Genomic DNA, 27521 nt, shown 5'->3' with positions numbered 1-27521 from the left:
TACACTGCTGAAATATTAAAAACTGCAATAGAAAGTGAGTGTAAGGGAGGTGTATGTGCAGAACTGCAACACTGTTTGTTTGATTCATTCACATTCACACTTTATTTACAGTCAAATCAACTCTAAACAAAAACATCAGATAAACAACTTAATGAGGAAACAAACAAAACCTTTATCTTTGATAATGTACACGTCTATATGAAACCAAACGTGTTTAAGAGTTATACGTTTGTCATCCCTTTGTAATCACTCCATCCTCACAATCATTTTGTAAGAACTTCCTCTTGTTTCTTTGACCACTCGGTTGCAGCAGAACCGGCTGAAAACACAACATCTGACAGAAACATCTGACAGAAACATCAGACTGTGTCTAACACGTTAGCACACAGCTGCTTATTCCCACATCCAGCAGACACAGAGCAACATGAAGTGTCGTGTTTGTGTCCACATGATGAATCATTCCCTCTGTTTTAGCTCCGGTTTGGTCTCCACCAACTCCTCCACATTCACCTGTTCCTCCTGAGGAGCATGAAGGAGCAGGCTTGTCCCCTGGAGATCCCTGAGCTTCACTCTGAGGTCCATGCCTGGAGATCCGTCATCAGAGTGCTGTGGAGTTGAACCCGGGGAGGACCGGGGCCCAATCAGGGTACGTATCCAGAGAGAATAACGGGACTCCCAACGTCACCACGGCCAACAGCACGACAGGGATGCTGATCATGGCGGCGCCAAGCCCCGCCTTCACCTGCAGGTGACGATCAGACGCGATGTTTAACTTTAAATTTGTGCATTTCAGCCAGTGCAGAGGGTTTTTTTGTGTGTTTGTACCACAGGACTTACCATGTCGATGATGTTTAAGTATCCGTAGGCGAAGATGATGGCGTTTGTCATGTTGGATACTGGAAGCAGGAAGGAGAGGGATGTGCACAGGGTGGTGGGGATCAGGACGTACAGCGGGTTGACGTGGATGGCCTCCGCCTGAAGAAAGATCACACAAACACACGTATCTGTCTGAACTTTTACATGCACAAGAACTTAAATCACACTGAAGGACAGGAAACAATGAAAAAGCATAAAAGATCTCCTTTAAAATCAAGGTGATTTACTTTCTAATCAACTCCACTGTCAACTATTAAAAAGTATAAACAACCAAAATAACGCAGTTTGCATCCAGCAGAGTGTGTGTGCGGTGCAAAGCGCTGTGAACCGACCAGAGGAGAGAGGATGGGGAGGAAGACGGTCACCGTGGTGGCATTGCTGGCCACCTGCGTTACCGTGGTGACGATGATGCAGGCGACCGTGATCGTGGCCAAAACCGGCAGCTCACCCAGAGGTGTCAGCAGCTTGGCCAACCACAATGACAGGCCTGACACCTGCAGACACACACACACACACACACACACACATATTATTCACCCACAAGACATATTTCCTTTTTCACCTGTAAAATCTCATCTGTTCATCCAGATGGCTCATTTCTTGTTGGTCCAGGCTTTGATTTATCTGTCAGTCACATTTCTGCCTCCGCCCAGTCAGGGTAGCTGTTTCTCTCTCCTTCCTGTCCTGAAGAGAAGCAACGCTCGCTGTGGCTTCGTGAATACGGTGTTGATCTTCTCATCTGAAGGGCTGTCCAGGCCAACAGTGATAACTAAAACTACAAGTCTAAACATAACGTTTTAAAAACTCCCGTGGACGGACGAGTCCTCACCACAACTATAACGACAACAACGGTGGGGAATTGACCTATATAAGCTAATTGATGCCATTTAGGAGGCACTTTGTAGACGGTCTCCTCTAGAAACTCAGTCTTGTTTATTAACACGACTTATAAAAAGCTTATATAACGTATATTAGGCTTCAAATTACACATAAAAACATAATTCAAGCTGAGACATAACGGTCTCTGGTGCTGATGGCGTCTCTGAAGCTCCTTTATAACCATCGTCAGGATAACTGATGCTGACTCAGAAAACAGAGCGCTGGATTCTCCTAACTCCTCGTCTTTGACCGTGTCCTCCTGGGGGTCGTTAATATCCATTTTGCTAAGCTGCCGACACAGCTGGAGCGAGCAGCGTGTGCTCGGCGTCACCGTTTACAGGACGTCAGTGTTTCTCGGTATGGATGCTCACATCGTTGTCTTTGTAGTTCTCGTTATAGTGGTTGTTGTCGGTGTGGATGGCCCTTATCTCTCAAGCAAATGAGCAAATTCCTCAAAAATGTTGATTTTTTTCTTTGAAAGCTTTAACAGGAGAAGCCTCCTTTTGAAAGAGTAAATATCTTGTTTAGAGGGTCGTGGAAATTTCAAAATTAAGACTCAAATGAAATCTCTTTGCTGTTTACGAGGAACTCTGGGTGGCTTTGCAACGTTTATGTTTTCACACAGCCAGACACTGCTCACCTTTGTGCCTTCAGCGAGTGCAAAGCCTCCGCCGACTAGCAGGACCACTCTCCACGGCATGGCGGCCTGGAACTCCTCCCAGGAGATCATGGCCTCTTGATGGAGAGAGATAAAAACATCCTGCTCACATCTTTACAGACTGAAGCTGATACAATGTTCAGAATACTCTTGATTGTGGTTTCATGATCATTGTCGTAATACCCAGCTGTAGTGGAGTGAAAAGTATAGTACATATGTAGAGCACTTGAGTACTGGTTACCCGTACGCTGTCATGTCTGTGTATTTACCATATTTTCTGGAGGGTCCGTAGGCAGGTACGATGAAGAAGAGGAGACCCAGCAGCAGAGCCACGGTGGCATCAGTGATGTAGCCCGGGTTACTGCTCGAGACAAGAACAGAAGAAACTGATCAACTGACAGCCGAGTGTCCAGTTACAGTAATTACATCACATTAATTTCCTTAAACATCTGGTCACTGTAGTTTTTTATATGCTGCATCCAGTGAGTTGCTCCCGTGAGAGCTGGTGGCAGCAGGACGGTGTGTGTCAGACTGAACTAAAATAAACTACAGTGAATTAAAACGAAAAGGGAATGTGACTCACTGAGGGAGGAGAGAAGCCCAGCCCGGCATGAAACCTGGAGATCTGGTCAACCACAACAACACCATCACCAGGAAAACGCCCCCAGTGAACATCTCCTGAGAACTGGAGGGAGAGGGGATGAATGGATGAGTAATGAAAGGGTGGATGATTTGACATAAAGACAGGTGTGTTGATTAACCTGCAGCAAACTGTCCAAGCGATGAAAAACGAAAGAAGAAAGGAGGCGTGTAAGTGCGGTGACGTCGAGAGGAGGGAGGGGATTGCTGAGCTAAAATGATGATAACGCTTACAGCAGCTTTAATAAATGACTGAACATAGAATAGATGAATGAGTGAGACATCACCTCATTGGTCCCAGTGACCTGTACTGCTCCTCTATCACTTTTCTTGTCGCAGCTTCGTTCTCAGACGGCTCTCCTCCACATCGCCACAGGAACCTGAAGCTGTGTGTGACAGTGTGTGTGTTCAGTACACACAGATTGTATCATTGGTAGGAGACGGAGAAATGCTCACAGTGAACTAAATGATTAACTGTGATTGGTTAAAAGCACACTGAGAGCACAGTGTGCTGACTGCATAATAAAACGATTACTGAGCATGTGCGGAGGTCAGCGGCGCCGTCAATTAACCTGTCTGACACTGCTAATGCTAACATTAGCATCACACTCACGCCTCTGCATCAAGTTGTGTTGAAATGAAAGCAAATGTCTATTCAGTCTCTGATTATTTATTCTTGCAAGATTTACAGTTTATTCATGATATTAAAGGAATCATCTCATTATCTCCTCACCTCCACATCTCCTGGAAAGTCTGGTGAAGTTTGGCAGTCAACAAAACATTTCTGGAGCTTCACAGCAAAATAGTGTTACAGTCTTCTCCTAAACAACTAAAGTAGACGGGGACTTGGTTTGGAAAGATGTTATTTACACCCTTTTTAAGCTGAAATCTTCACTGACGCTACTAAGCTAAAAGCGTTAGCACACACCACGTACGAAGTGGGTGCACAAGCTCGACCGTGCGCGGGTTTAAATAACGTCTTACTTTTCAAATGAGCTTCTTTTCTCTTAGTACAGCTGTTTTAAAACAAGTCCCCACCTACTTCAGCTGTTTAGGAGAACGCTGCCACGCTGTTTTCCTGTGAATCTTTGGGTAAACTTGTCTTTTCAAATACATTTTTTCTATTAAAAAAATACTCTTTCACTTTGATATTTTCACAGCAATCAAACACAGAATTGATAAAAATGTGACAGGGAACTGTGATAATAGTTGTAATGATGAATACATGAACAGCAGGAAAAAGATAAAAATTACACAAGACAACGCAGAAAATGTGGAATAAAATAAAAAGGAGCTGATGTAAAGATGGACGGTAGGAACTGCAGCACGATGCACACAGACTAGTCAGAATAAAAACACAGGTATGAGGTGATTAGCAGAGCAGATGGTGTGTTGTCACTCACTCTGAGCCAATGAAGAGCCAGTTGAGCCACAGCCATGTCAGCAGCAGCAGGACGACGCTGATGGGCAGGCACAACAGCAGCCAGGTCCCAAAGTTAACAGAGTTGCAGTCCGGGTAAATCCTGAATTGAAAGAGTGTGTGAGGTGGATTTAATTGGCTTTTGTAAAGGGCACACAGAAGCTTTGAGGCCTTTGTTTTTAATGTACTGCTGTCCGTTCTTCATTCATTCAGTATGTTGCTAAAAATGTGTTTACAGGATTGTCTGTTGCCTTATAAGTTCACACTCAGCATGTCTGCTGCGCCACTCACTGGTTGAGGTACTCCGAGAAGATGAGGTTGGGCGACGTGCCGGGCAGCGTGCTGATGCCTCCGATGCTGGACGAGTACACGATGCTGAGGCAGATGGCTTTACAAATCATCAGGTCCTGTTTACTCCTGCTGGGAGCTGCAGACGGAGATACGGCGACCTGCACCGAGGGAAATATTCCCTATTAATAGCGGCATTGGCGGTAGGTGTTATTATGGATCCCACCTACTCCACCTATGGTTCTGAGATCTGTGGGACCCCCGTCCACGGTCAAGTGCCTGTGTGCTATTTCCTAACAGTTACGTCATGTTCAGTGGTTGTCTGGTGTTCACGTGCTTTTCTTGCAGTTGGTCTGTAAAACAAACAGCCAGCGGCAGAGCTGATGCAACAGATTTGTAAGCTGTAGTTTCCCCGGTAAACACACCAACCACTTGGCTCTGGGCTCATAAGCAGAGCAGACAGGCCACACAGCAGAGCAGCGGCAGGGCAACCAGCCTGTCTGCTCTACCTAACGAGCCCAGAGACACTGGAACCAGAGAATGAGTGACCCCGACAGGAGCACCAGACGACCGAGAGAGGTTGAAGAGGTCTGTGTGTTTACTGGGGAAACTACAGCTTATAAACAGCCGTAACAGAACCGCAAAAATAAACAGAAGCAACCAGAACCACTGTGTGATTCAACAGTTTGAGTCAAGCGTAGAAAACACAACTAACAAAGCCAACCAATCACAGGCAGACAGGGGCGGGTCTTACAAGAAGTCAGCTGGGATCCATAATAATGTGCATCGTAGGAGAAGTACGGAAAATATGAATCACATAACTGGTAGTGATAGCTGTAGTAACTGGCAACAGAAGGAGTTAATTGGATTAGTTAGCAGTAGTTTGAGTAGTAATAGTAGTAATAGTAGTATCAGTGGTAGTATTAATGTCACAGCAATACAAGTAGTCATAGCAGCAGCAGCAATAGTAACATTAGCATTAGCGAGATCAGTATTTATAACAGTAGCAGTTATGTAACAAAAGCAGTGATATGGGTCGTAGCAGCAGCAGTAGTACCAGGAGTAGAAATAGCAGTAGCTGTAGTAGTATTAGTAGAAGCTGAAGTACCAGTACTACAGTGCCAGAAACAATAGTAGTAGTAGGAACAGTTGTAAAAGAAGAAAATGGAGTCACAGTAGCGGTATACGAGGAGCTGCGGTAGTAAAACAGTACCAGGAGGTGCAGAACCATCAGTGTGAGTACTACTAACAGTAATACTACAGAAACAAACTGCATTCTTTCATCTGTTCAGTGGTTCTTGTACCTGAGCCGCTGCAGGCGGTGACACAGTCTGTATCTGAACACAAGTGAAGGTCTCTTCAGGAACATCTGGATGTTTCTGCTCACTGAGAGACACAGAAATACAGTATAACAGATGCACTGCAAACACCCGGAGCCCCCAGGGACAGTGAAGGCAACACAACAGGACAGCAGTGTGTCTGAAGTGATCACAGATCATTCACGTACCTCACAGACACTTGCATTGTTTCAACATGGCCGTCAGTTTCTGCAAAAATAACAATAATAAGTTAACTTCCCTCTGTTCACTTTTTATGGTAATTAACAGAAAATGGTGGAAATTACCTCTACGTGTGTCTGCGACGCTCTCAGCGTGACGCTAACAGTCGTGATTACACAGATAGTTCTGACTTTACTCTCTCTCTGACTTTGTGTGACTCAGTTCGGGCTCGTTTTCACTCCTTAATGTTGTTTGTCATCAGCTTTAAGTCTCTCTGTGTGTCACTCTCTTGGCCAGAACTCACTTTATGAATTCCTTTGACTGCCCTTTTATTTCCTTTATTTAATATATCAGCACACAGTCATTGTATTTCTTTATATTTTTTGTTTCAGTTTATTCTACTGAAGATGATTTCAGCTCCCTGTGTTTTTAAATGTTGTTTTGATGCATATCTTCTTCCTTTTGAGGAAAATAAACTTTCTATACACATCCCTCTGAATGAAAATAGAATAAAACTGTCACCCTCCAGCTGCAGGTTGGGGTTGTCTTCGCCGACACACCCTCCCTCCTTGTCTTTCAGGATCTGCTGGAGAACAGCCTCCACGATGGGCATCACCATCGTTACAGCCAAGGTGTTTTGGACCCACAAGGAGAGGAACGCACAGCCGGACATGAAGCCCAACATCAACCTGGAGATCAGAGCAGGAACAACCACAAACACCTCAGCCTGTTTACATTTTCTAACACCCAGTAACCATCTGGTCGACTGCATCACACTGATGAAAACACAGTCAAATGCCAAGCCGGCGTTTTAAGCTTTATCCTCTCTGGACAATGTTTTAGGAAGGTTTTGTTTTGGGGTGAGGAAAACCCCAAACCTGTGGACATACGGCCAAAATGGAGAGAAAAAGAGATGCTTTTTAATCCAACCACCTGGGTGTGGATGTGCACACGTGTTACACTAAAATAAATTCAGATCCAGATGGTGTGAGGTCGTCCAGAGTAAAGTGCAGCTACCAAACATCTGTGAACACGTCTGAGTGAGCTGCAAACATAATCAACCCAACACGCAACATGTCTTCAAAACAGCTTTAAACTATGTTGTAGGAGTTTTGACGTTTATAAACCTTCATGAAACAGAATTTTGAATCCAGACGCAGGGAAACGTGGCGCTCACCATGCAGGATTGACTCCCAACATGGTGACGAGTCTCAAGGCGATCCTGCGGTTGAGACCCCACTTCTTGATGGAGGTGGCGAGGCAGATGACGCCCACTAGCAAGAGCTGGTAGTTTTTAAGGTACTCCCGCGCCACCTGGAAGAGAAACAGATTTCATTAACTCAGGCTACCTTTACAAATAAAGGGTGAAAAACAATTAGTTCCCATTTTAGTCCAGTTTCACGTGTGAAATTGTCGTTTCTTTTTACTTGCTGCCCTCTGAAATCAAACTGAGAAGAAAATGATCAGTCAACAAATGCAGCAATGACAAAAACAAGACTCAATAGTTTGCAAATTAAAAATAGCAACTGTTATTTTTAACAAAGTTTGCAAGTTTGGTTCACCATTTGATATTTTCAAATAGTCAAATGTGACTCAGCTAATGAGTTTCTTGATTACTCGTCACCAGTTTGATGAATCGCGACGAGGGAATTAGAACAAAAACTCCTTAAAACTTAATAAACGTATTTTTAAACTGAAGAATATCTCGGCCAGCTGAGACGGACGGACTCACGTCTGAGGCCTTCATGATGCCAAACATGGGGAACAAGACAGCGGGCAGCATGGAGGTCACGGGCAGAGGAATCACCTCCGTCACCCAGAACGTCGCCATCAGCAGCAGCACAAAGGCACATTCTGCCTCCTGCAAGAGGACACACACACACACACACACACACACACACACAGTTGCATTTGTCGGTCACAGAGGATACAAAAACACAATAATGCATATTTTTTGAATTGCCTCAGCCAGAGAGGTCATGTTCTCACCCGTGTCTGTTTGTTTGCTTGTTGGTTGGTTTGTCAGCAGAATTACACAAAAACTACTGAACGGATTTTCATGAAACTTGGATGCAACATGGCTCATTGTGTTAATTCACTGTGTGGTGATGGGGCAAAATATTTCGCTCTCTAGCTGCAAGTTGTTGCATTTCTTCACCAGCTAGTTTCTTACTTGTCGAAGTGTGTTGTAGTCCGCCTGGTCGAATGGCACGAAAAAAAAAACACTGATATTTCAGAAAGTGCAGCCGAACAGACAAATAAATCATGATGGACGCATCAGCTCCACTGAAGAGACTTTGTTACATCATCTCATTGTGTTCTCTCGGACTGACACGTGAATTCATTTGCCTTTTTTCCTTCTGCAGATTTTCTTCGGTCAGTGTATGCACAGCAGAAAGTTTGCAGAAAGTAGTCGGCAGCTGCTGGAAACACTCACATTAAACCTCAAAGTAATTCTGCTGTAAAACCAAAATATGAGCAAGAGGAGGCTAAAAAGCTTTTTCACATTACACATGGTGAATTGATCCAGTTAATTAAAAAAAAACATTGATGAGTGCAGCTTTAGTGAAGCCACCAGTTTTCATCCTTCAGTTCAGTTTACTTTGACTCATTCATTTCAGAGGAGCTGTTCTTCTTCTTATAATCATTGTTGCCTTTGTCTAGTTGCCGGCGTGTAAAGGTGACTAACCTGTGTCCTGACGACGAGAGGGAGAGGAAGCAGCAGCAGAGGTGTGACGGCGATCAGGACGAGGCTGCGATAGTTCCACAATCCTCTTCTCAGCCTCTTCAGCATTCTGTGTTCCTTCATTTTCTCTTCCTCCTCGTCTCTCCTGCAGGTTCCTGATGTATTCTGGTGGTCGTTGAGCTAACGGACTGACCTGTCGCTAAGCTGGCAGGGACACACTCTCAGGCCGACCCTCGGCTCAGAGACCCAAACTGTCTGAGGTCGCAGGTTATATGTCCATACCTGTGGGAATCCTCCCGAGAAAGACAACAAGCCTGTTTACTGATTGCCGGTTATCTCTGCGCCAACACAAAAGTGAGATAAAAGCGGGAGACAGGTGATAATTTATGACACTGCAAGGGGAGATATCAGTGGATTTCACCCTCTCTTAGATGTAAGTGGCTAAATTTAAAGGTTCAAAACCAGCGATGGAATGAAACTATTTACATTTACTGAAGTACTGTACATCAGTACAATTTTAAAGTATTTGTACTTTACTTGAGTATTTCTGTGTGATAACTTTAGCTAACATTAACGCTGCAGCGGAGCAAAAGAAGCACATTTTTTAATCAATGTATTTGATCGGCTATCAGAATAAAACAGGCCTACAGTACATACAATCATGTACAAATATGTAGAAATTAACTTGTACTTGTACTCTTGAAACTTAAGTACATTTAATATCAGATACTTTAAGACTTTTATACGACTTTTGTGCACTTTTTACAACTGTATAAAAACGTGTCAGAGGAACTCATGATTTACACCACAGCTGGAAAAGTTGAAGTTGGAAAATTTTAAGTTGGTGAGATTTCGGATTTCTAAACTTTTGATGGAGCGAAGCTAGCAGTTTCCCCCTGCTTCCAGTCATTGTGCTAAGCTAGGCTACATTAAACATGTCCTGGATCTAACTGTGTTGAGGACACAGAGATTAAAACTGATATTCATTTTCTCATCTGACTCTGGAGAAGATTGCTTTCTTAATGTAACCTAATGCAGGATGAGAGGAAACATAGTAGATAGTGGTCATTTTTTTTAAATAACTGAAACCTAACGAAAAACTAAAACTCCCACTTTTGTAAAGGGACATTGGTATTGGAGTATTTAGAAACCATGCTGCTGCTTTGGAGACATTTTAAGGACGGATACTAATATCTGAAATTTGGCACATCACTTTTTATGCTGAATTTACCAGAAGGCACTAAGACTCAAGGAACAGATGGAGAAACTTGATCATCATATTTGATACTTTCCCAAAGTGAGAGCAAACTTAAAACCGTCTGTTTTTTAAAGAGAGATTTGTAACTTTCTCCCTCTGAGAAAGAAGCTGAATGTGAAAATTAATACAAAATTAAAACAAATTGCAAAACAACTCAGCGTCTCTAGGCCTGGTTTGCCATCTTCAATATATTTTCCATTCATGCCTGTAACCTCACATTAGCTTGGAAAATGCCAGACATGGGCTCAAATTTCAGCCCTGCACATTTGGGATTTTACTAGAATTTAAAATAAAGGTCAGCAGGTTTCAACAAACAAGACCTGGGATCATAACACAATCACACCACAGGTATTAACACACCGTTCGACTGGGAAAAAGAGAACAAGCACCAGTGAGGAGCCGTTGTGTTTAAATCATCATCAGAAAACAATCCATGATATGAAATGAATGTGCTCATATTTTCAGAACATCCTGTAAATCAGACTGAATCAATATTTGCCCTGAACGTGCAGGTGCATACAGTGAGACTTGTTACCATGAAGACGATGATATTATGTCGGGGGGGGGGAGATGTCATTAGACGTAGAGTGAGGATTATCTCCTGATAATGAGAGCGACACACGGTACCTCACCCCCTGCTTCCACCTCTGAAAGCATCGGCATACATCAGCGTTATTAAAACCTCTTTTAATGGGTTAGCTTACGGACGTTAAATGTTAATCCGAGCACAGTGGGGATTTTGTCTTGAGCTTTATACTTTAACTCCTTATCTTGAAGTCCAGAGAGAGCGTTAAACAGTTGCTAACTCTATCCATGACCTTCGACCTTTAGCTAACGCCTCTAGTCATAGAAATGCAAGAGTATTACTTTCACTGAGCACTGGAGGCTTCAGGTTTCCACGTTACACTTGTGTTTGCCGAGTGTTGGGCCACGATTGGCTTCTTGCCTCTGAAAGTCAGATGTTCAATGAGCTCAGAGAAAAAAACTCTGAGGGATGAATGTGGAAAACAGCCTTCTGGTGTCAAACTCTGCACACACATCATGATACACAGTGAAGCTGAAACATTCAATTTATCAGTTAACAAAGTAAAATCCTGCATTTAAAATGCTTCTTCAGTGAAAGTATTATCAGCACAATGTACGTAAAGTATCAAAAGCTCTGACTGGTCAGACTCACAGAGGATGTTAACAGGTCAAGGTTTGTACAAGGTGCATTTATTGTCATTTTTTAAAACACAAGGGTTCACCTGCTCCACCTCAGCTCCACTGATGCAGACAGGTGTGTGTCTTTGCCTCCTTCTTTCTGAAATCAACAATCAGCTCCTTGGTTTCGCTGATGATTGTTGATTTCCTCCCGATACGAACTGTCATTGCTGTTTACAATGCATCTGATGATGGCGGTGTCGTCCGCACAACATGGTCAAAGAATCATATTGTGTTTATTTTGACTGATATTGTGATTGCAATATAATTCAGGATTAGTCGGACTGATCATTTCTGCATCACAACTTTCATTTTCACTAAAGACTTGCATTCCTACTCAATGGGCAATTGGAAAACAACAATGACTTCATTTTCTTAATTATTTCTTTATTCTTCCCCATTTAAGGGTTCAGTGACAACGCTACTGGAAAACACACGAAGAGCTGGAGAAGTTTAAAAGATGGATTTTAGGATTATCTTACCAACCTAACCAACCTTGGACTATCAGAACAGTATGCAGAGGTCACATAAATCCTACTTTTCACATAAGGCATCAAAAACCAGGAGAAAACTCTCGAACTTTGTGTTTTCAGACTAAATCTTTCAGAAAGTTACAGACAATGTATGAGTGAGGGAGGAAACTGTGACAAAAGACAGAAAACCACGGGATCTTTTTTTAACAAGCTGAGGCCTCCGTAGTTTCAGTGGTGCGCTCTCCTGTCGCCATGGTGATGGGCTTGGAGACAAGCTGGTTGCCCAGGGCAGCGGGCGGCTGTGGGTCCAGGTACTCAGCCATGACGGAGATCTGGCTGAAGTGGCGCCGAGCCAGCATGTGTTTGTGCTGAATGCTGTGGATGAACGTCGCCTCGTACGCCTGAACACACACACACACACACACACACACACACACACACACACACACACACACACACAGGAGGGAGACTAGGTTTGTGTAACAGCTTGAGCTCAAACTTTTTACTGTTTGAGCAGACAAACAGACAGAAGGCTGAACAGAGTGCCAGAGAGAAGGTTTGGGTTGAGTCTAAGTTAATTGTTATATTTTTTTAAAGGTTTTGAGGGTTAAAATAGTCGAAAACATCAACAGTTGTCAACTATTTGGTGCCATTTTAAAGTAGTTATAGACAAACTTTTCCCCTATTGCGTATTTTTATGGCGCTGTTGCAAAGACAGAGTCACAAATAACAAAAACACAGAACAAAACCTGACTTTATTCAATCGTTCAGCTCCAGTCAACCTTCCTCTTCCCCGCGTGTCCGTGTGCCGGTGGCAGACAAAATTGTATAGTGATAGCGATAATGTGATAATGTAAACGCTGATGGTTTCATTATTCTATATCCATTCAACTTTGTTATTAACATTTACTTCATGATGAAACGTTGAAGCTGAAAACTAGTGCCAGTGTAATTAAACCCAGGAACCATTGGTAGTGTTGAGCACAGCAGCCTGAGGGTTGCGTGTTATTCCACCATGATGGCTCCTGACACCTGCTGCAGGGGCAGTGTTTTGTCCTTGGACTGGAGTTCAGGAACAACATGTGGACCCTTGTTCTGCCAGTAAAATGCAAATCCTTGGCTGTTTAACAGGGCTGTTTATTTAAGTCACTGGGAGCTAAAACAAAGTCTGAGTTTGAAAGTTACTCCGACACGCCACAGATCCTTTTTGATCAAATCACAATGAGAGCAGAATGGAGAAGAGTTAAAACCAGGTGGAAACGCCTGTGACGTGTGACGTGAGTGTGACGTGAGTGTGACTGTTGACATGGACAGACCTTGTGGATGTCTTCCAACTCCATGTGAGCTGAAGTCTCTTCATTGGACAGCAAGAGGCAGTTCCAGGGGCTCCAGTCCCTCTGTTGGTCCCAGCGGACAAACACCAGGTTGTAGAGGTCGCTGCTGCCGTTGAGGACCGAGCGGGACGCCCAGACCACCTCCAGCAGGTACTGCACGTCCTCCACCTGAGAGGACACACATGCAGATATCAGGATATAGAAAGAACCCTCCTCAGGCCTGTTGCATCTAAATAAAACGGATCAATCAAAGTGACAAATCACCTGCAGCAGGAAGGGAATCTTGGCCGACTTGTTGAGCCGCAGCTCATCAGCTCTCAGCTTCCTCAGGATGTTTTTGTAGCAGGAGAAGTCATTGCGGGATCTTGCTATGTTGTTGAGTCTGGTGCAGTCTTGGCAGCGGCCGCTCAGACCACTGCTGGAGGACGGGGTGAAGGCGGCAGAGCGAAGGTAGCGACGACAGCTCCGGCAGAGGAACATGTCTTTCTTCAGCTGGGAGGGATTCTGTGGAACCTGGTGTAGATTTTAGATCAGACAGAGATATTTATAAGCAATTCATAACCAAGAGTGTCCAAATGATCTCAGACCAGCAGGGCTCTCTGCTCACCTTCAGCAGTTTGGCCACCTCAGGGTTAAACGCTGGTATTTTGATGTACTGGAGGAACAGAGTGGAGATCCTCTTCCTCAGCCCCTCCAGACTGGCTGCCTTAACCCCCCGAGTCATCAGGTCCACCTCCCTGTCAATCAAATCCATGATGTCCTGGGTCAGCTGACACGCGTGCTCCTGTCCAGTAGAGATAAAACAATCATGCTACCAACAATAATAGGTATACGTACATCTACAAGAATTGTTTTATCAATTCCTATAAAATGTGTTTGTACGCAGCAGAGACTTTTATTTTGAAGGGCTTTTTGTGTTGTCAATGTAGAATCTGCACACTTTCCTATAACAAAGTGTTTTAACGGGAAGTTTAGTGACTATTTCATTATAAGAGCTGCATGTTGTTCTGGACCTTTCCCTGAGAAGGCAGAGAGAGTGACTCATGAGATCTTTGTCTCTCTATAATCGCAGGAGGGTTATTATGGCTCTTTAAAGGAAAGTGCTCACAGTCAGTCTGGGGTTGAGCATCGATGTGAGAGTGTCATCCCACGGCCCGCTTGTGTCGTAATGTTGTGAAATTTACCCCCCTGCAATCCAGAAGGTTGTACTGCAACAACCGCCAGTCATACCAAAAAAACTACTAATGCTAAAAGAGGACACCCACCCCAGGGACAGAAGCTGCCGTAGCAGCAGACTACAGAGAAGCTACTTTCCTCAGGCTGTGAGACGCCTCAGTTCTTCCTCTTCACGCCACTATTACTGTTTTCTCTTTGCAGCATTGAGGGATTTAAACTCAAATCAAATCTACAGCTCTGGTGTTGTAACATGACTAAAAAATAAATCATTAACCTTTTTAACCTTTTAACCTTTTTAACCGGGTCATCATGGTGTATTTTCAACAGGTGCACAAGGCCAAGCTGAGTGAAACATTACGTGACACTCCATTGTGATTTTGGTCATTCATACTGTTAGCATTGCTAGCCCTGCTGCTGGTTTTCCGGTCTGATTGTCATCTTGACATCAGGTTGTGTTTCTCGATACACAGTTGTGGATGACATTTCAGTAAAGCTAAGAATTGACTTTGACTTCTTCTAACGGCTGTTTAACTTAAAAATAACCTGCTTCTGCAGCTGCACCACTCATCTGAAATATCTGCGCTCACAAACCAGCAGCGTGCAGTGTGTGTGAGCGTGCGGTACCTTGACAGTGTGTTTGAGCGTCATGAGGACTTGCAGTCTCTGCTCGCGGCTCACAGTGGACGTGTTCGTGCTGTTGTACAGGTCTCGCAGCTCTCTGGCTCTGATGATGTGAAGACTGTCCATCTCGATCAGTCCACCGTCTGCTGCTCGCCACTGATGAGGAGCTGCAGACTGAAACACACGGTCACACTGAGTATTACTAACACTACTGCAAGTAATACTCCTGCTGCTGCTACACCTGACAATATAACTTTTACTGACATTATGATCACAATAGATGCAAATAATAGTGTTATTATCAGTCCTGCAAACACTGCTACTACTACTACAGTACTACTACTACTGATACTGGTATTACAACCATACTTTACCTCCTGCTACTATTACTACTCATCCTCCTCCTTTTACTACTAATCATACAACTTGTAGAAGTAGTCGTAGTCAGCTGCAAATACTACTACAACCACTACTACAGCTACTAGTCCTACTACTCCTTTAACTACTCTCACAGTAGCACTACTAATACTCTTCTTCTTCCTCCTCCTCCTCCTCTTATCGTACTACTACTATTACTACCTTTACAAGTTGTAGAAAGTAGGAGGCAACAACTACTACACAAGTGTTGTAAAAAGTACAAAAAATTTCATACTTGAGTAAAAGTAAAGATATTGTGTTGAAATATCGTGTTTCTTTGGCCACTACTGCTACCGATATAACCACACTTACTACTAATGCCTGTTCTTTCTCCTTCCTCTCTGACTACTACTGTACCTTCTGATATATATCTGATATATTTATATTGTGGTATAAGTACTTCACTCTCTAGAGCTTGAAGTGTACTCCAGTGTGTTCCAGTGTATCTAATGTAAATGTTTATATTTTAAATGTGAACCCTCTGAGCTGAGCACTGAATTAAAAGATCATTCTGATTCAGGTTTGGCTGCTGACTCCAACATCAAGATTTTGTGGTGGACAGATCTGGGGGGGGGGGGGGAGCAGTGACCTCTGACCTTGTCCAGGAAGCTCCTGACAGTTTTGTCATAGTTGTTGTGCTTGACGGCGATTCGATGGCGTCCGATGTCGGCGATGAGCTGCGCCTCCTGCTCCAGCAGCAGGCAGAGAGCGGCCTTCCTCTCAGCTCCTCGCAGGGACACGTTGATCCGCTGCTCCTCCTCACGCCTCCACTCTGAAACACACACAGTTGCAACATTTCACTCATTGACATCACGCACAGCTGCACTACAGAGCAGTGGTGGGATGTGGCATTAGTATTTTTACTTTAGTAAAGGAACTGAAGCGTACTCTCTAGCGCTTGGTAAAGCAGGTTGAAATCCTCCCTTCTCTGCGGGTTCATCCAGCGCTGGCGGCGGTCTCTCAGCTGCTCCTCCTTCTCCTCCCTCCTCCTCCTCTCCTGCATCTCCAGCCAGGCTATCCGCCGGTCCCGCTCCCTCCTCACTTTGTCCACCTCCTGCTGGGCCAGCCAGCGCCGAGCAAACGTCTGCAGACGGATCACCTGAGTGGTGACAAGAGAGGGGAGAAGCAGGTCACCGTGGCTGCATGCTTTGTTTTACATTAGTAGGAGTTTTCTACGAACACAGAGCTACAAGATTTCATTATCTCTGCACTGATATGTCACACAATTTATTTCTTGAGTATATTGAACTGTAAGGTATAGATGAAAATAGATATAAAGCTTTCTGATGTCCAAGAACTTATTCATGAACCGTAATAAAAGTAAGGTTAATAACCTGCTTTAAAAAGTGTTCAGTGTCTCTCTCAGGTCCTCACTCCGTCTACTTGGGGCATGAATACAGAAGGTCGCCTTCGGTGCTTTAGAAATTATATGAGGGATCGTTAAAAGACCATCGCCTGCGGACCTGAGACTTCCAGCTGATTCCTGGCTTCACTCTTGCTCTCCAGAGACAGACGACTGACTTGAGCTGTAACTTTCTGTCTCAGAGACTTTGCACCAAAGTGTTTCTGTCTTGTTTTTGTTCAGTTGTACAAAGTTTTATATTATGGATTAATGTAGATCAGCAGTTATGACATGATATTACTGATATGATGTAACACTGTTTACTATTCTTGATATTTTCATTAATGATTTCAGAGGAGAAAGACTGTCTGGTCTGTTTTGCGTCCTTGTAGATTTCAGAGTGACTCTGATAACTCGGCTACAGTTTTCAGAAACATCAAAGAAGATGCAACACTGATCTGAAATATGAAAATTCATGACACAGTGTACAGTCTCATTAAGTGCTTTTGATATGACTAAATCCAGAGTTTGCCCCTTATTGAGGGTGCGTCCAGAACCATGCTGAGTGATGTAAATGCCTACAATAGGCTGAAGAAGTTTCCAGCATCCTGTCTGAAGAGGTTCAAGAGCATAAAGTTGTCGACAAAGCAAATAACACATAATGTTTCCAGAGGTGGGACCAGACAGCAGCGTTAAAATGAAAGTCTGACTGTAGAAGTCTGTCTGTGAGGTGTCAGAAGTCCTGTTGAAGCGTCTCTGTTGTTTACTCCTGAAGTTGTTAGTTCTCACATGTAATTTCTTTAATGTCCTTTTGTTAATTTGATTGGTCCATTCAAATAGTTATTTATCAGTATTCTTACCTCTTATCCTGTCTCTTGTGTCGCTCTTAATGTCATGTTAACTTCCAAGAGACCACTTAACTTTTATCTTATGTCTGTTATTTTTTCTCTAATGGCCTCTTTGGAAATATATGTGTCCCCTTTTTACTTAAAATAGATGTTTTATTGTGTTTTTCCACAGAAGAAGTAGGGAAGTCAGTGGTCTGACTCACAATTAAACACATCATTAGACTCTGTAGACTCTGTTTATCCAAATCAAATTCAGTATATACTGTAGGGGTGGGAAATCATCCCCGAACAAGAAGTGACGATAAACATAGTTAAGATTTGTTACTGATACACTGAAAACCTTTTTATCTTATAACTTGTGAGTGTGATGACTCTGTGGAAATATCAGATTGCATCCATCTACTCAGACGTGATGTTTGTGTTGGTCGTGTGTTTTTCATTCTGTTGTTCGGAAATTTCCAGGAATGGCCTTTTGTAACTTCCACATGACTTTCTTTTTTCCTTTTTTTGCTCCAATAGCAAATAATACTGATGTTGACTGTCCCTCAGTACGAGGTTGTGGTCCAGAGCAAGACATTTCACAAACCTACGGGCCAAATCGCCTTAAAATTATCTGGTAGCCTGACTTTTCCTCCAGAGCCACAATTGGTGCAAATGTTCCTCTAGATGACGACGCCATATGGATCGTAGCTCTCGTTTCTACATTATTTATAAAAAGACATCATGCATTTTAATGACACGAACACACACAGTGTTCACCCACAGCTCTCAGCCTCCTGTCATGATACTCATCGGCAGTTATGTAGTTGCCGGGGGCGACCAGCTTGTCCTTCAGACAGGAGACGTAGCAGCCGATGCCGGTCATCTGGGTGGAGACGCTGACCGGACACTGCTGGGCCTGAGACTTCAGCTCTACAGTCTGACAGAGACGAAGACAGAGAGACTGAATTCATTCAACAGAACAGGGACGAATAATTACAATCAAAATAAATAAAACGTTGCGGGTGAAAAGTTTGGAATCGCCTGCCACAAAATCTTGACTTGGTACAGTCAGATGAACGAGAGGACTCGATATTTCTAAATGATCTTTCATGCTGTCAGGTTGTACAAAATCCTCCTTACAAACAGATGTTATTTTGTGAGAAGGGTTTGTACATGGAGAACAAAGCACTGCACAGTGGTGACTGACAACTGAAGAGCAGAGAGAGACAAAGATACCTGAGCAACAGTTAAATAATGAAATAAACAGAAATAAGAAATCACTAATCATTGGCAAAATAAATTAAAACCTCGGCATCAAAATCTGTGCAGACTTAAATATGAACAGGTTCCTGTTGCAGTGTAAAATGCACAATAATGTTTATAACAAGCTGGATTTAACAGCCGTGTTGCTTCTTAAAACCTCAAAATCGAAATAGAAGTTTGGTCTACGGTTCACACTGCTGCACTTGGATCTCAGAGTATCAGCTGAACATACGACAGACTCACAAATCAGTCAAAACCTATAGTACGCTACAGAGGCACCGCTGTGGTTCAGTAATGATCTCGGGTCACTTGTGCTTTTGTGGAGCGGAAAACCAATTCAGAACCTCCTGCTCTCCAAATTCCATCCAATTACTCGAGGTTCCCACACGGACGTATCCTATCCCGAGACAGCCGAGTTTCCCTGGTTGCTGATCTCTGTATGGAATAACTTGACCTCAGAGACTGTGTTAAATGTTAAGCACGCCTAATACAGGTAACCAATGTCAAACTCTTCTGGGCTAACACGGCGGAAATATTAATTAAGTTGAGTGATTGCGTCTGAGGAGAGATCAGCTCCCCGCCCTGCAGACAGCCTGTGTGTGCTGATATATGGACGAGCTGGGTAATGCAGGGAAACATCTCGAACCCACAGCTCAGGTCGCAGGCTCCAGGCTCTTAAATGAGGTTCACTGCAGGCAAGATGAGCTGGTGAGTAACATTTTACACTTCCGAGGCTTGTGACACAGATTGATGATGCTCGAGGACCCTAAAATAAAAAAGAACCAGTTGAAGCTCAGTCAAACCTTTAATTATTGATGACCTTTTAAAGTCTGGAACCATCTTAGTGAGTCTGAGGAGAAGGTGTAGAGATCTTAAATGCATTTAGCTGGTACAAAACTGCAGACACAGAATGAATAAAGTCAAGTAAAATACAACATTTTAAAGGACGTGCAGTTGTTCATAGGTGCGAGGAGAGGCACGGCGGCTTTCAAGCCTGAATCAGGAAAGTCATAGCTAGCATAAGGCTCAAGTGATGATGTTTTTAGCTTTCTTTTAAAATATACAGTGAACTGCCTTCCCTGATATCTATAGGTAGTGTGCTCCATAGTATAATACAGTTCAGACAACAGATAATAGACATGAATCCAGCCACCAGCAGAGTGGCTCTGAGAAGAGTTACATTAATTTCCCCGTGGATTTCGATGCTGCGATGGACGTGAACCTCTCCTGGTCAAATCATCGGCACAAACCACGAGACACTAAGCTGAAAAAATTCTGTTTCATTAAAACAAAGTCAAAGGTCACGTACTGTGTCTATGACAACTTGAGGAGGGAAGTCAACTATGAATCCCCCGGAGCGTTGTTGTGAGCTTTCATTAATGTCAGCAGCTCTCTCTAGCTGTGCTTTTCAAAATGTCTGCTGTGGTAAAAAAGATCGAATTCATTCTGAAAAGTCTATTAGGACGAGATTTACTTAACACAAAATAAACAGAAGATGGACAGACTTATAACAAGGAAGAAAAGAAAAACTGCTGATGCTCAACAGACTGCTCAGACTTCAACTAACAATTACATCCATTATTGATTCTTATGATTAATCGGCCGTGTTTAGTCGACAGTCCAAAACTCAAAGACTCTTCAATTACTTTCAGAAATGACGAAGCAAAACTCACATATAAGAAGCTTCCACCAGACAATGTTTGACATTTTGTTCTTAAAAATGACTGAAACTCATTATCAATCATCAAAATAGTTCGATCAAGTGATCGATTGATCTGATCAGCTAATCGTAACAGCTCTAATCTAAAGTGCTCATCAGTCTAACAGAGCCTGAAACTCCCTCCATCCAAAGTCTGTATGATTCTCAAATTATCTTACATTTCTTAAGTTTTAATGGTGCAAACTGATTTAGTAAATCACTCGTTTGATTTACTGAAAAGTTAAAGGGGCTCTGTGTGACAATTTGTAGCATTTTACATGTATTAATCACTTTTATTGGCCATATGTGAAATTAGACCTTCAGTCGTGGATGATTTGTTTAAGTGGTTTAATGCTGCTGGACTGTGGATTTCTTTGTGAAGGACTCTGGTTGGATTTTCCACGACAGTCCAGAAGATGTGACTTCATGCACGATCTCCTCTCAGAGTCTCTCTCCACTCCACTAACAGAGAGCAACAGGAGCTAACGTTAGTTCAGAGTCTGCTAACATAAACTACAAACCAGCTAAGATCTACTGAGCCCCTTTTATAAAGCTGAAGCCACTCCTGTCGACTCTTTGTGTTCTGTGTTGAGGTTTTGTTTTTTACAGGAATGGACAGCGCCAGCCTCTTGTTAGTGTACAGTAACAAGGATCAGAGATGACGGTGCTGAGACAGCTGATGTAAAAAAAAAAAAATGGACATGTTGCCACCACCAATATAGATGTTTTCATGTCTCTAGCTGACGCTGTTATTTTTAGGTTTAGCATTTTTTTTTTTTTTAAATGGACAGAAAAACGTGACTGTGACCCGACTCCCAAATAAATCAAACGTTTTTGACGAATTCCTGTTACTGAAGATAATATATGATGTTCTGCAAAAGGAAAAAGAGCTTAGAAGAAAGAAAGACGAGTTCATGAAGCCAACGAGCTGCAGAACACACACACACACACACACACACACAAACGGGTCTCATTGCTGCAGTGATGTGTCTTCATGTATGTATCTCTAATGAGCCGACCACCATCATTACAGTGTGTTTGTGTGAGAGAGAGACATGTTTAATCAAGAGGTAGAGGGCAGCTGTGTGCAGGAAGGTGAAGGCAAGTCATAAGCTAACTCCATGATGAGGGCACACACACACACACACGCACACACACACACGTACTGAGACCTACATGTTGTTTCAAACCCAACTACACCACAGCCTCAAGAAAACACTTCTTTCTGATTAAGCTTGAAGGATTTTAAAATCATTACTTGCAAACATGTCACACTTCTGCAGAGATTTCCATCCTGCCACAGAGCTGCAACGATCTATTTGTCTGTGTGGTAGCAGATCATCTTTATCTTTGAGATGGAAACAAAACAATAAAACTCGTCTGAAGTAATGATGCTGTGACAGTGTTGACGCAGCTCAGGACTCGTGACGAGGACAGCTGTTATATTACAAATTAATTATTGGACTTTAGAAACCACAAAGTGAACATCATCTACTGTCCACATCAGGAGATTTAAATAACTCATTTTGTTAAAAGTCTGTTAAAATCATCCGGTCGAGTCTCCCTGGTGAAGCTGACACGATTACAGTTTCTATTAACACAAACAATTGATGTGTTATTTAATTATATGAAAGCAGGAGAGACGCCGCCTTCTCTTCGGAGAGCACTGTTAACCTTGTTTAGCTCTGTTTCTGTTTAACTGTCAGCTGTTTTGTTTGAATGTCGGTGTTGAGAGTTACTCTGTTAGCGTCTGAGAAGCTCTAACTCTTCTATAGTCTCATTAAAGTTTTGTTTGTTTGGCAGCGACAGAAGCGCCAGACACTTATTTCAACTAACACAAAGCAGGAATGAAGCACGGTCTGAGACGGATTATCTCTCTGCAGCAAGATTTAAAGTCTCTGCAAGCTGATTTTCATAGAAATAAGAAGCCTGGAAGAAATGAAATCAATCTGAAATGTGTCAGATGACTGAGAAAATCATCAGCAGTGTAACCATGTACATTTTATTAATGTTCTTCTTTATAGGTTATCATAAAATAACACAGAACATATTCTGAATCAAACTAATTAAATTCAGCGTTCACCAGAGTGGTGTCTCTGTGACCATTCGTCTTCTGGTTCAGGAGGCTCATCTTCTCTCTTTCTCTCTCTCTTTAATTAGATTGTTTAATTTGCACATGAAGTCATGTTCTGTCTCACGCCTGAATGAGAACAATGTTCTGCAGTAATGAGTGACCTTAAAATGCACCACACACACGTCCCGCTGCCAGCTGTGTGGTTTCAAGCGCTTAATTGAACTTGTTATCATAATTTCTTATTGTTGTTGATTGATTCTTAGTCTGTATTAAATTCTGTCTGAGGACAAATTGCATCACCTCCCGAACACTGAAGTCTGACTCTGATATTTCTGTGAGATATTTGCGTCCTGAAGCTCCGCCCTGTACCTGTGTGTCTCGGCTGAAGACCACCGGTCCTTTGTCAGGTCTCCTCTTGGGGAGGGTTTGGACGGCGGCGTGGTGGTACTCTGCCCCCGTCAGCTGGTGTCTGTAGCCACCCAGGAAAGCCTTCTGCTGGCGGGGACGCTCAATCTCCACCACCACCTCCTGGAACACGCCCTCATCTAAAATAAGACAGAGTCAGAGAGCTCAAGTCTTAACTGATTTTTGACTACGCAGGGCAGAAAGTTGTAAGCTGACAAACAGAACTGATAAACCATCAGTTTATTATGGTAGACACCTGTTTGGACTCGGACGGTGATGACATCCGGCATGTTGTCGTGCTCTGGGGGGCGAAGGGGGCGGAGTGGGTGAGTGTTCGGGTCGGTGGAGCTCATCTCCATCCGGGTGGAGCCGTGAGGCCGGACGCCAAGCTCCATCAGGCTCTGCTGCTCTTCCACCACTCTGCCTGAAAAACAACAGACCGACGAGTCAAGTTGACAGGAAATCTCAGAATCCAGACTGACGTGCATCTCTGAGCTTTGACAAATGTGTTGAACACATCAGTGTCTTCATAAACACTTTGCACAGGTGTCGTCTACATCCATGTTTACTTGATAACAGTCTTCTTCTTCCCTGCAGTTTCCATGTGCAGAACAGAGGAATAGTATGAAACCAGGGACTCGCAGCTCAATACATCTATTAGATGCTCCAACAACCGACAGCTCTTGGCGAAATACACTTTATTCACAGAGTTAGAAGAGAAAATAATGGGAGAGGAGCGAGTAAGAGGTCGGACACCAGAGAGGCGGCAGAGGAAAATAGTGTGAAGAGTCTGAATATTTTCACATCTCTAACAATCTGAGCCTGTCGCTGTTACTTACTTACAGACTTACTTTGACGGTCCAGCCATTGTTGCAGCCTTTGCAGCCTGTGTCATGGCTCCTGGCTGAGGTGATCAACTGGACTGATTTGAAACTTTTTGTACCCAAGTCATTTACACACCGAACTAGAATGGCTCTCAGTACAGTGCAGACCACCTCCAAGGCCCAAGAAGGCACTCATAGTTCTGGCCGCCTAAATACGCTGGATTTTTTTCATCAACAACCATTCCCGGAAACATTAGCAGAAATGTCAAAAAACCCTCCCAATATTAAAGAAAGTGAGAAAAGGTTCCTGGATCCATCCCTTTATCAGAATCTGCATCAACAGCTAATGTGCTCTATTCTGGGCTAAGACCCATCCTACATCCAAGTTTAATGGGAATCTGTGAAGTTGTTTTGTGTAACCCTGCTGACAAACCAACAGACACAGGTGAAAACAGAGCCTCCTTGGTGGAAGTAAATATGTAAATATAAGGCCCAGGTTAAAAAATACTGGAAACACCTTGAATGTTCAGTGAGAGGTCAGTGTTTGTGTTTGATTCCACTGACACGTATCAGGCTGGGATCGATCCATCTTACCGTCCACGGAGATCTGCAGCACATCGGCAGGAACTCTGAGCTCAGCGGCGAGGTGACGCTTCAGCTCCTGAATGCTGAGACCGATGGCGAAGGCCACGGTCATCACATGACCCTCCGGCACCAGCACCACCTTCACTGCAGACGGACAGAGACACTATCATAGAGACATATGCTGTGGCTTTATGTCTGAAATCTGATTCTTCTGTTGCAGGATTTTATTGTAACAGTGAGTATTTTATGACTGAAATTCAGGCTCATACGAGGTGTTTTCTTACTTATAAAGCAGTTTATTTGAGTCACTGTGATGGATTTTATTATCAGTCCGCTTTTTTTTATTAAACTAGGATTATTAAATTCCCTCTTTGTTGAGCAGCTTCATCATAACTCTGCACAGCGTTCATCCACGGCTGTAGAGCGGCAGCGTTTATGTGGCGGTTTCTTTGTGTCGGCCGTCTTTGTTGTCGCTAATAGAACTTTAACAAGATATTGATCCTCGTGTTGAATAATTCCTGTGTCGGGTTACTTGGAAACAGCACAACACATCTTTGCTACTTCACTGCCGACACTTCATGCACAAATGTGAATATGAATATAATGAATATGATTTGCATTATTTTGTCACGGTATGTTTCTATCGTGCCTCCAGATTTCTGCGCTCTGCAAATACATACGACTGAAATGGATCTGAGAAATGAGTCACCACAGATCAGTCTCAGTGAGCCGAAACCTGAAGCAGCTTTTATCTTTTTACAGAGATAAACTGTCTTTTAGAAAATCAGAAGATTTTCGTTTGGAAGATAAACTAAATGAAAATCATCAGGCAGCATCATCGGTGTTTTTATCCTGTTTCATGCCTCAGTTCTTACATATTTTTTGCTATTTTAGTATTTTTTTTCTCTTTTCTTTCAATTAATTTCTCTTTTGCACGTGACACAAACTCTACTCATATTTGGATCCACATTAGCTGTTACGTTGGCAACAACCACTACTACTGGATTCCATTTTAATATGAATTTATACAGAATAATCAGCAGATGTTTCGAATGACTTTTGACATTTACACTTCATGCAACCTCTGAACCCATCAGCTATAATGTCAGGCAACAATTTAGCATTCCCATGCAGGATCTGTTTATAGATACCAGGCTACATATGGTGACCATTACATTAAACACAATTAAAAAACAAAACATCAACACCAAAGATATGATATCCAAGACAACAAACACAAAAACTGACACCAAAAGACTTTAAAGTGAACATACTGAATATGTTCTTTATCTGGATTTTCTATGGTTTTTGTGTGTTATAACTATCGTTTGGGTTTGAAACTTTTGGTGATGACAGGTGTGTAAGTCCGTCTCACCTGTAGCTGTAGAGTTTCTAACATTTTCTTTCCTCTGAGGCTCTGTCAGCTGCTCGGCATCATCGGGCAGGTCAGCCTGAGTTTCAGCTTCTTCAGCGGTCTCCAACACATCGGTACAGCCCAGAACTATAAAACAAATCAGATTATCAATATAATTTATACTTTTCAAACACCGGACTGAAAAAAGACATTTTAATATCTCAATTAATACATGACTCAAAGAAATGCAAGTTTAACTGGGTTTTTTCAGAAACTTCTGTCACTTCCAGTCAGTCTGAACTCACCTCTTGTCCAAACTGGACTCACTTGTGTTCAAACTGGACTCACCTGTAGTCAAACTGGACTCACCTGTGTCCAAACTGGACTCACCTGTGGTCCAAACTGGACTCACTTGTGTTCAAACTGGACTCACTTGTGTTCAAACTGGACTCACCTGTAGTCAAACTGGACTCACCTGTAGTCAAACTGGACTCACCTGTGGTCCAAAAGGGACTGACTTGTGGTCAAACTGGACTCACTTGTGTTCAAACTGGACTCACCTGTAGTCAAACTGGACTCACCTGTGTTCAAACTGGACTCACCTGTAGTCAAACTGGACTCACTTGTGTTCAAACTGGACTCACCTGTAGTCTGAACTGCACCTGTGCTCGACCTGTCCTCCTCCTCCTCCTCTCCACCTCCCCCCGGCTCTCCGTCGTCCTCTGGCGGCTGCTCGGCGGTACTTCCCCCTGGTTGTGGGTGAGTGTCGGTGTCCCCCTCCTCACCCTCTCTCCCCTCCTGCTCCTCTGTTTCTCTTTTCTCTGACATGGCAGCTTTAACTGAGCGGCTAACGCTAGCTTAGCTTAGCTTAGCTCGTTAGCTTTCTCACTTTTTTAAGCCAAAGTTCACTAACGTGCCGTGAGTCAGTGTAAACAGCGGCGACACGGTGCTGAGCCGGTTCACTGTCGCCTGTTCACACTCGGTCTTTCATCCCGTTTCTGATTTATTGTCATAATTTAAACGAGAGTTCAGGTTAGCGTTAGCAAAGCGCGGCTAGCACTGCCGGTCTGACGGTAGCTCGTCTCCCAGGCAACGCCGGCGTTTACACGTTGCTATAGCAACCACAAACCTCCATTGTAGCTGCCGCCTCCTGTGAAGCTGACAGCTGATCTGCTGATGCTCCTGATGCTCCTGATGCTCCTGATGCTCCTGGTGCTCCTGATGCTCCTGATGCTCCTGGTACATAAACATTGATTTTACCCTCACAAATACCTTTCAACATGTGGAACAACCAGGATTTATTAGTGAATAAATATTGATGTATTTGCTGCTATTTTTTTTCTGCTTTTTAACCTGTAAAGTGTCTTTGAGTACCTTGAAAAGCGCTTTATAAAATAAATCTACTACTATTATTAATATGTTTCAAGCGCAAATGATTGTTGCTGAAAGGAATAATCAACACTACTTGTGTGCCAGTTGTTTAACGAGGTGGGCCTTTGCTTTTAATGATTTCTTATCAGAATACTATGGAGGAGTGTCACGGAAATACTAATAAAGCATTTAACTAATTGTACATTAAAATAGGCATTCATTAATTACTTTACAAATTGATTTATTAATATATTAATAAGTAAATATACTTGATATTTTAATGGGCAATAAAAAGGGGAATTATAAATAGAAATATGTCATATCAATATAATTCAAAGACTTAGACT

General features: G+C 43.0%; 2 protein-coding genes across 2 annotated transcripts; both read right to left on the bottom strand.

Annotated features, from left to right (window-relative positions):
• Window positions 1-598: 598 nt before the first annotated feature.
• On the bottom strand, window positions 599-9059 carry slc13a1 (solute carrier family 13 member 1). Its single transcript, XM_073471737.1, has 15 exons — window positions 8949-9059; window positions 7992-8120; window positions 7437-7573; window positions 6782-6948; window positions 6268-6307; window positions 6065-6146; window positions 4764-4942; window positions 4456-4575; window positions 3340-3438; window positions 2997-3098; window positions 2683-2774; window positions 2396-2490; window positions 1209-1370; window positions 838-975; window positions 599-742 (listed from the first exon to the last, which is right to left on the bottom strand). Exons 1-15 carry the CDS (start codon window positions 9051-9053, stop codon window positions 599-601), a joined length of 1791 nt encoding a protein of 596 aa, XP_073327838.1. The 5' UTR covers window positions 9054-9059.
• A 3023-nt stretch (window positions 9060-12082) lies between these two features.
• On the bottom strand, window positions 12083-27048 carry iqub (IQ motif and ubiquitin domain containing). The gene is made up of 14 exons (XM_073471736.1): window positions 26910-27048; window positions 26385-26552; window positions 25825-25950; window positions 24459-24593; window positions 23297-23464; window positions 23005-23180; window positions 18381-18536; window positions 16316-16526; window positions 16024-16199; window positions 15014-15184; window positions 13821-13997; window positions 13478-13726; window positions 13196-13381; window positions 12083-12280 (listed from the first exon to the last, which is right to left on the bottom strand). Exons 1-14 carry the CDS (start codon window positions 27046-27048, stop codon window positions 12083-12085), a joined length of 2436 nt encoding a protein of 811 aa, XP_073327837.1.
• Between the last annotated feature and the right edge of the window lie 473 nt (window positions 27049-27521).

This window comes from Pagrus major, chromosome 8 (assembly GCF_040436345.1).
Source record: "Pagrus major chromosome 8, Pma_NU_1.0".
Lineage (NCBI taxonomy): Eukaryota > Metazoa > Chordata > Actinopteri > Spariformes > Sparidae > Pagrus > Pagrus major.
Note: the sequence above shows the minus strand (reverse complement) of the source record. Positions and strands in the feature narration are given on the sequence as shown.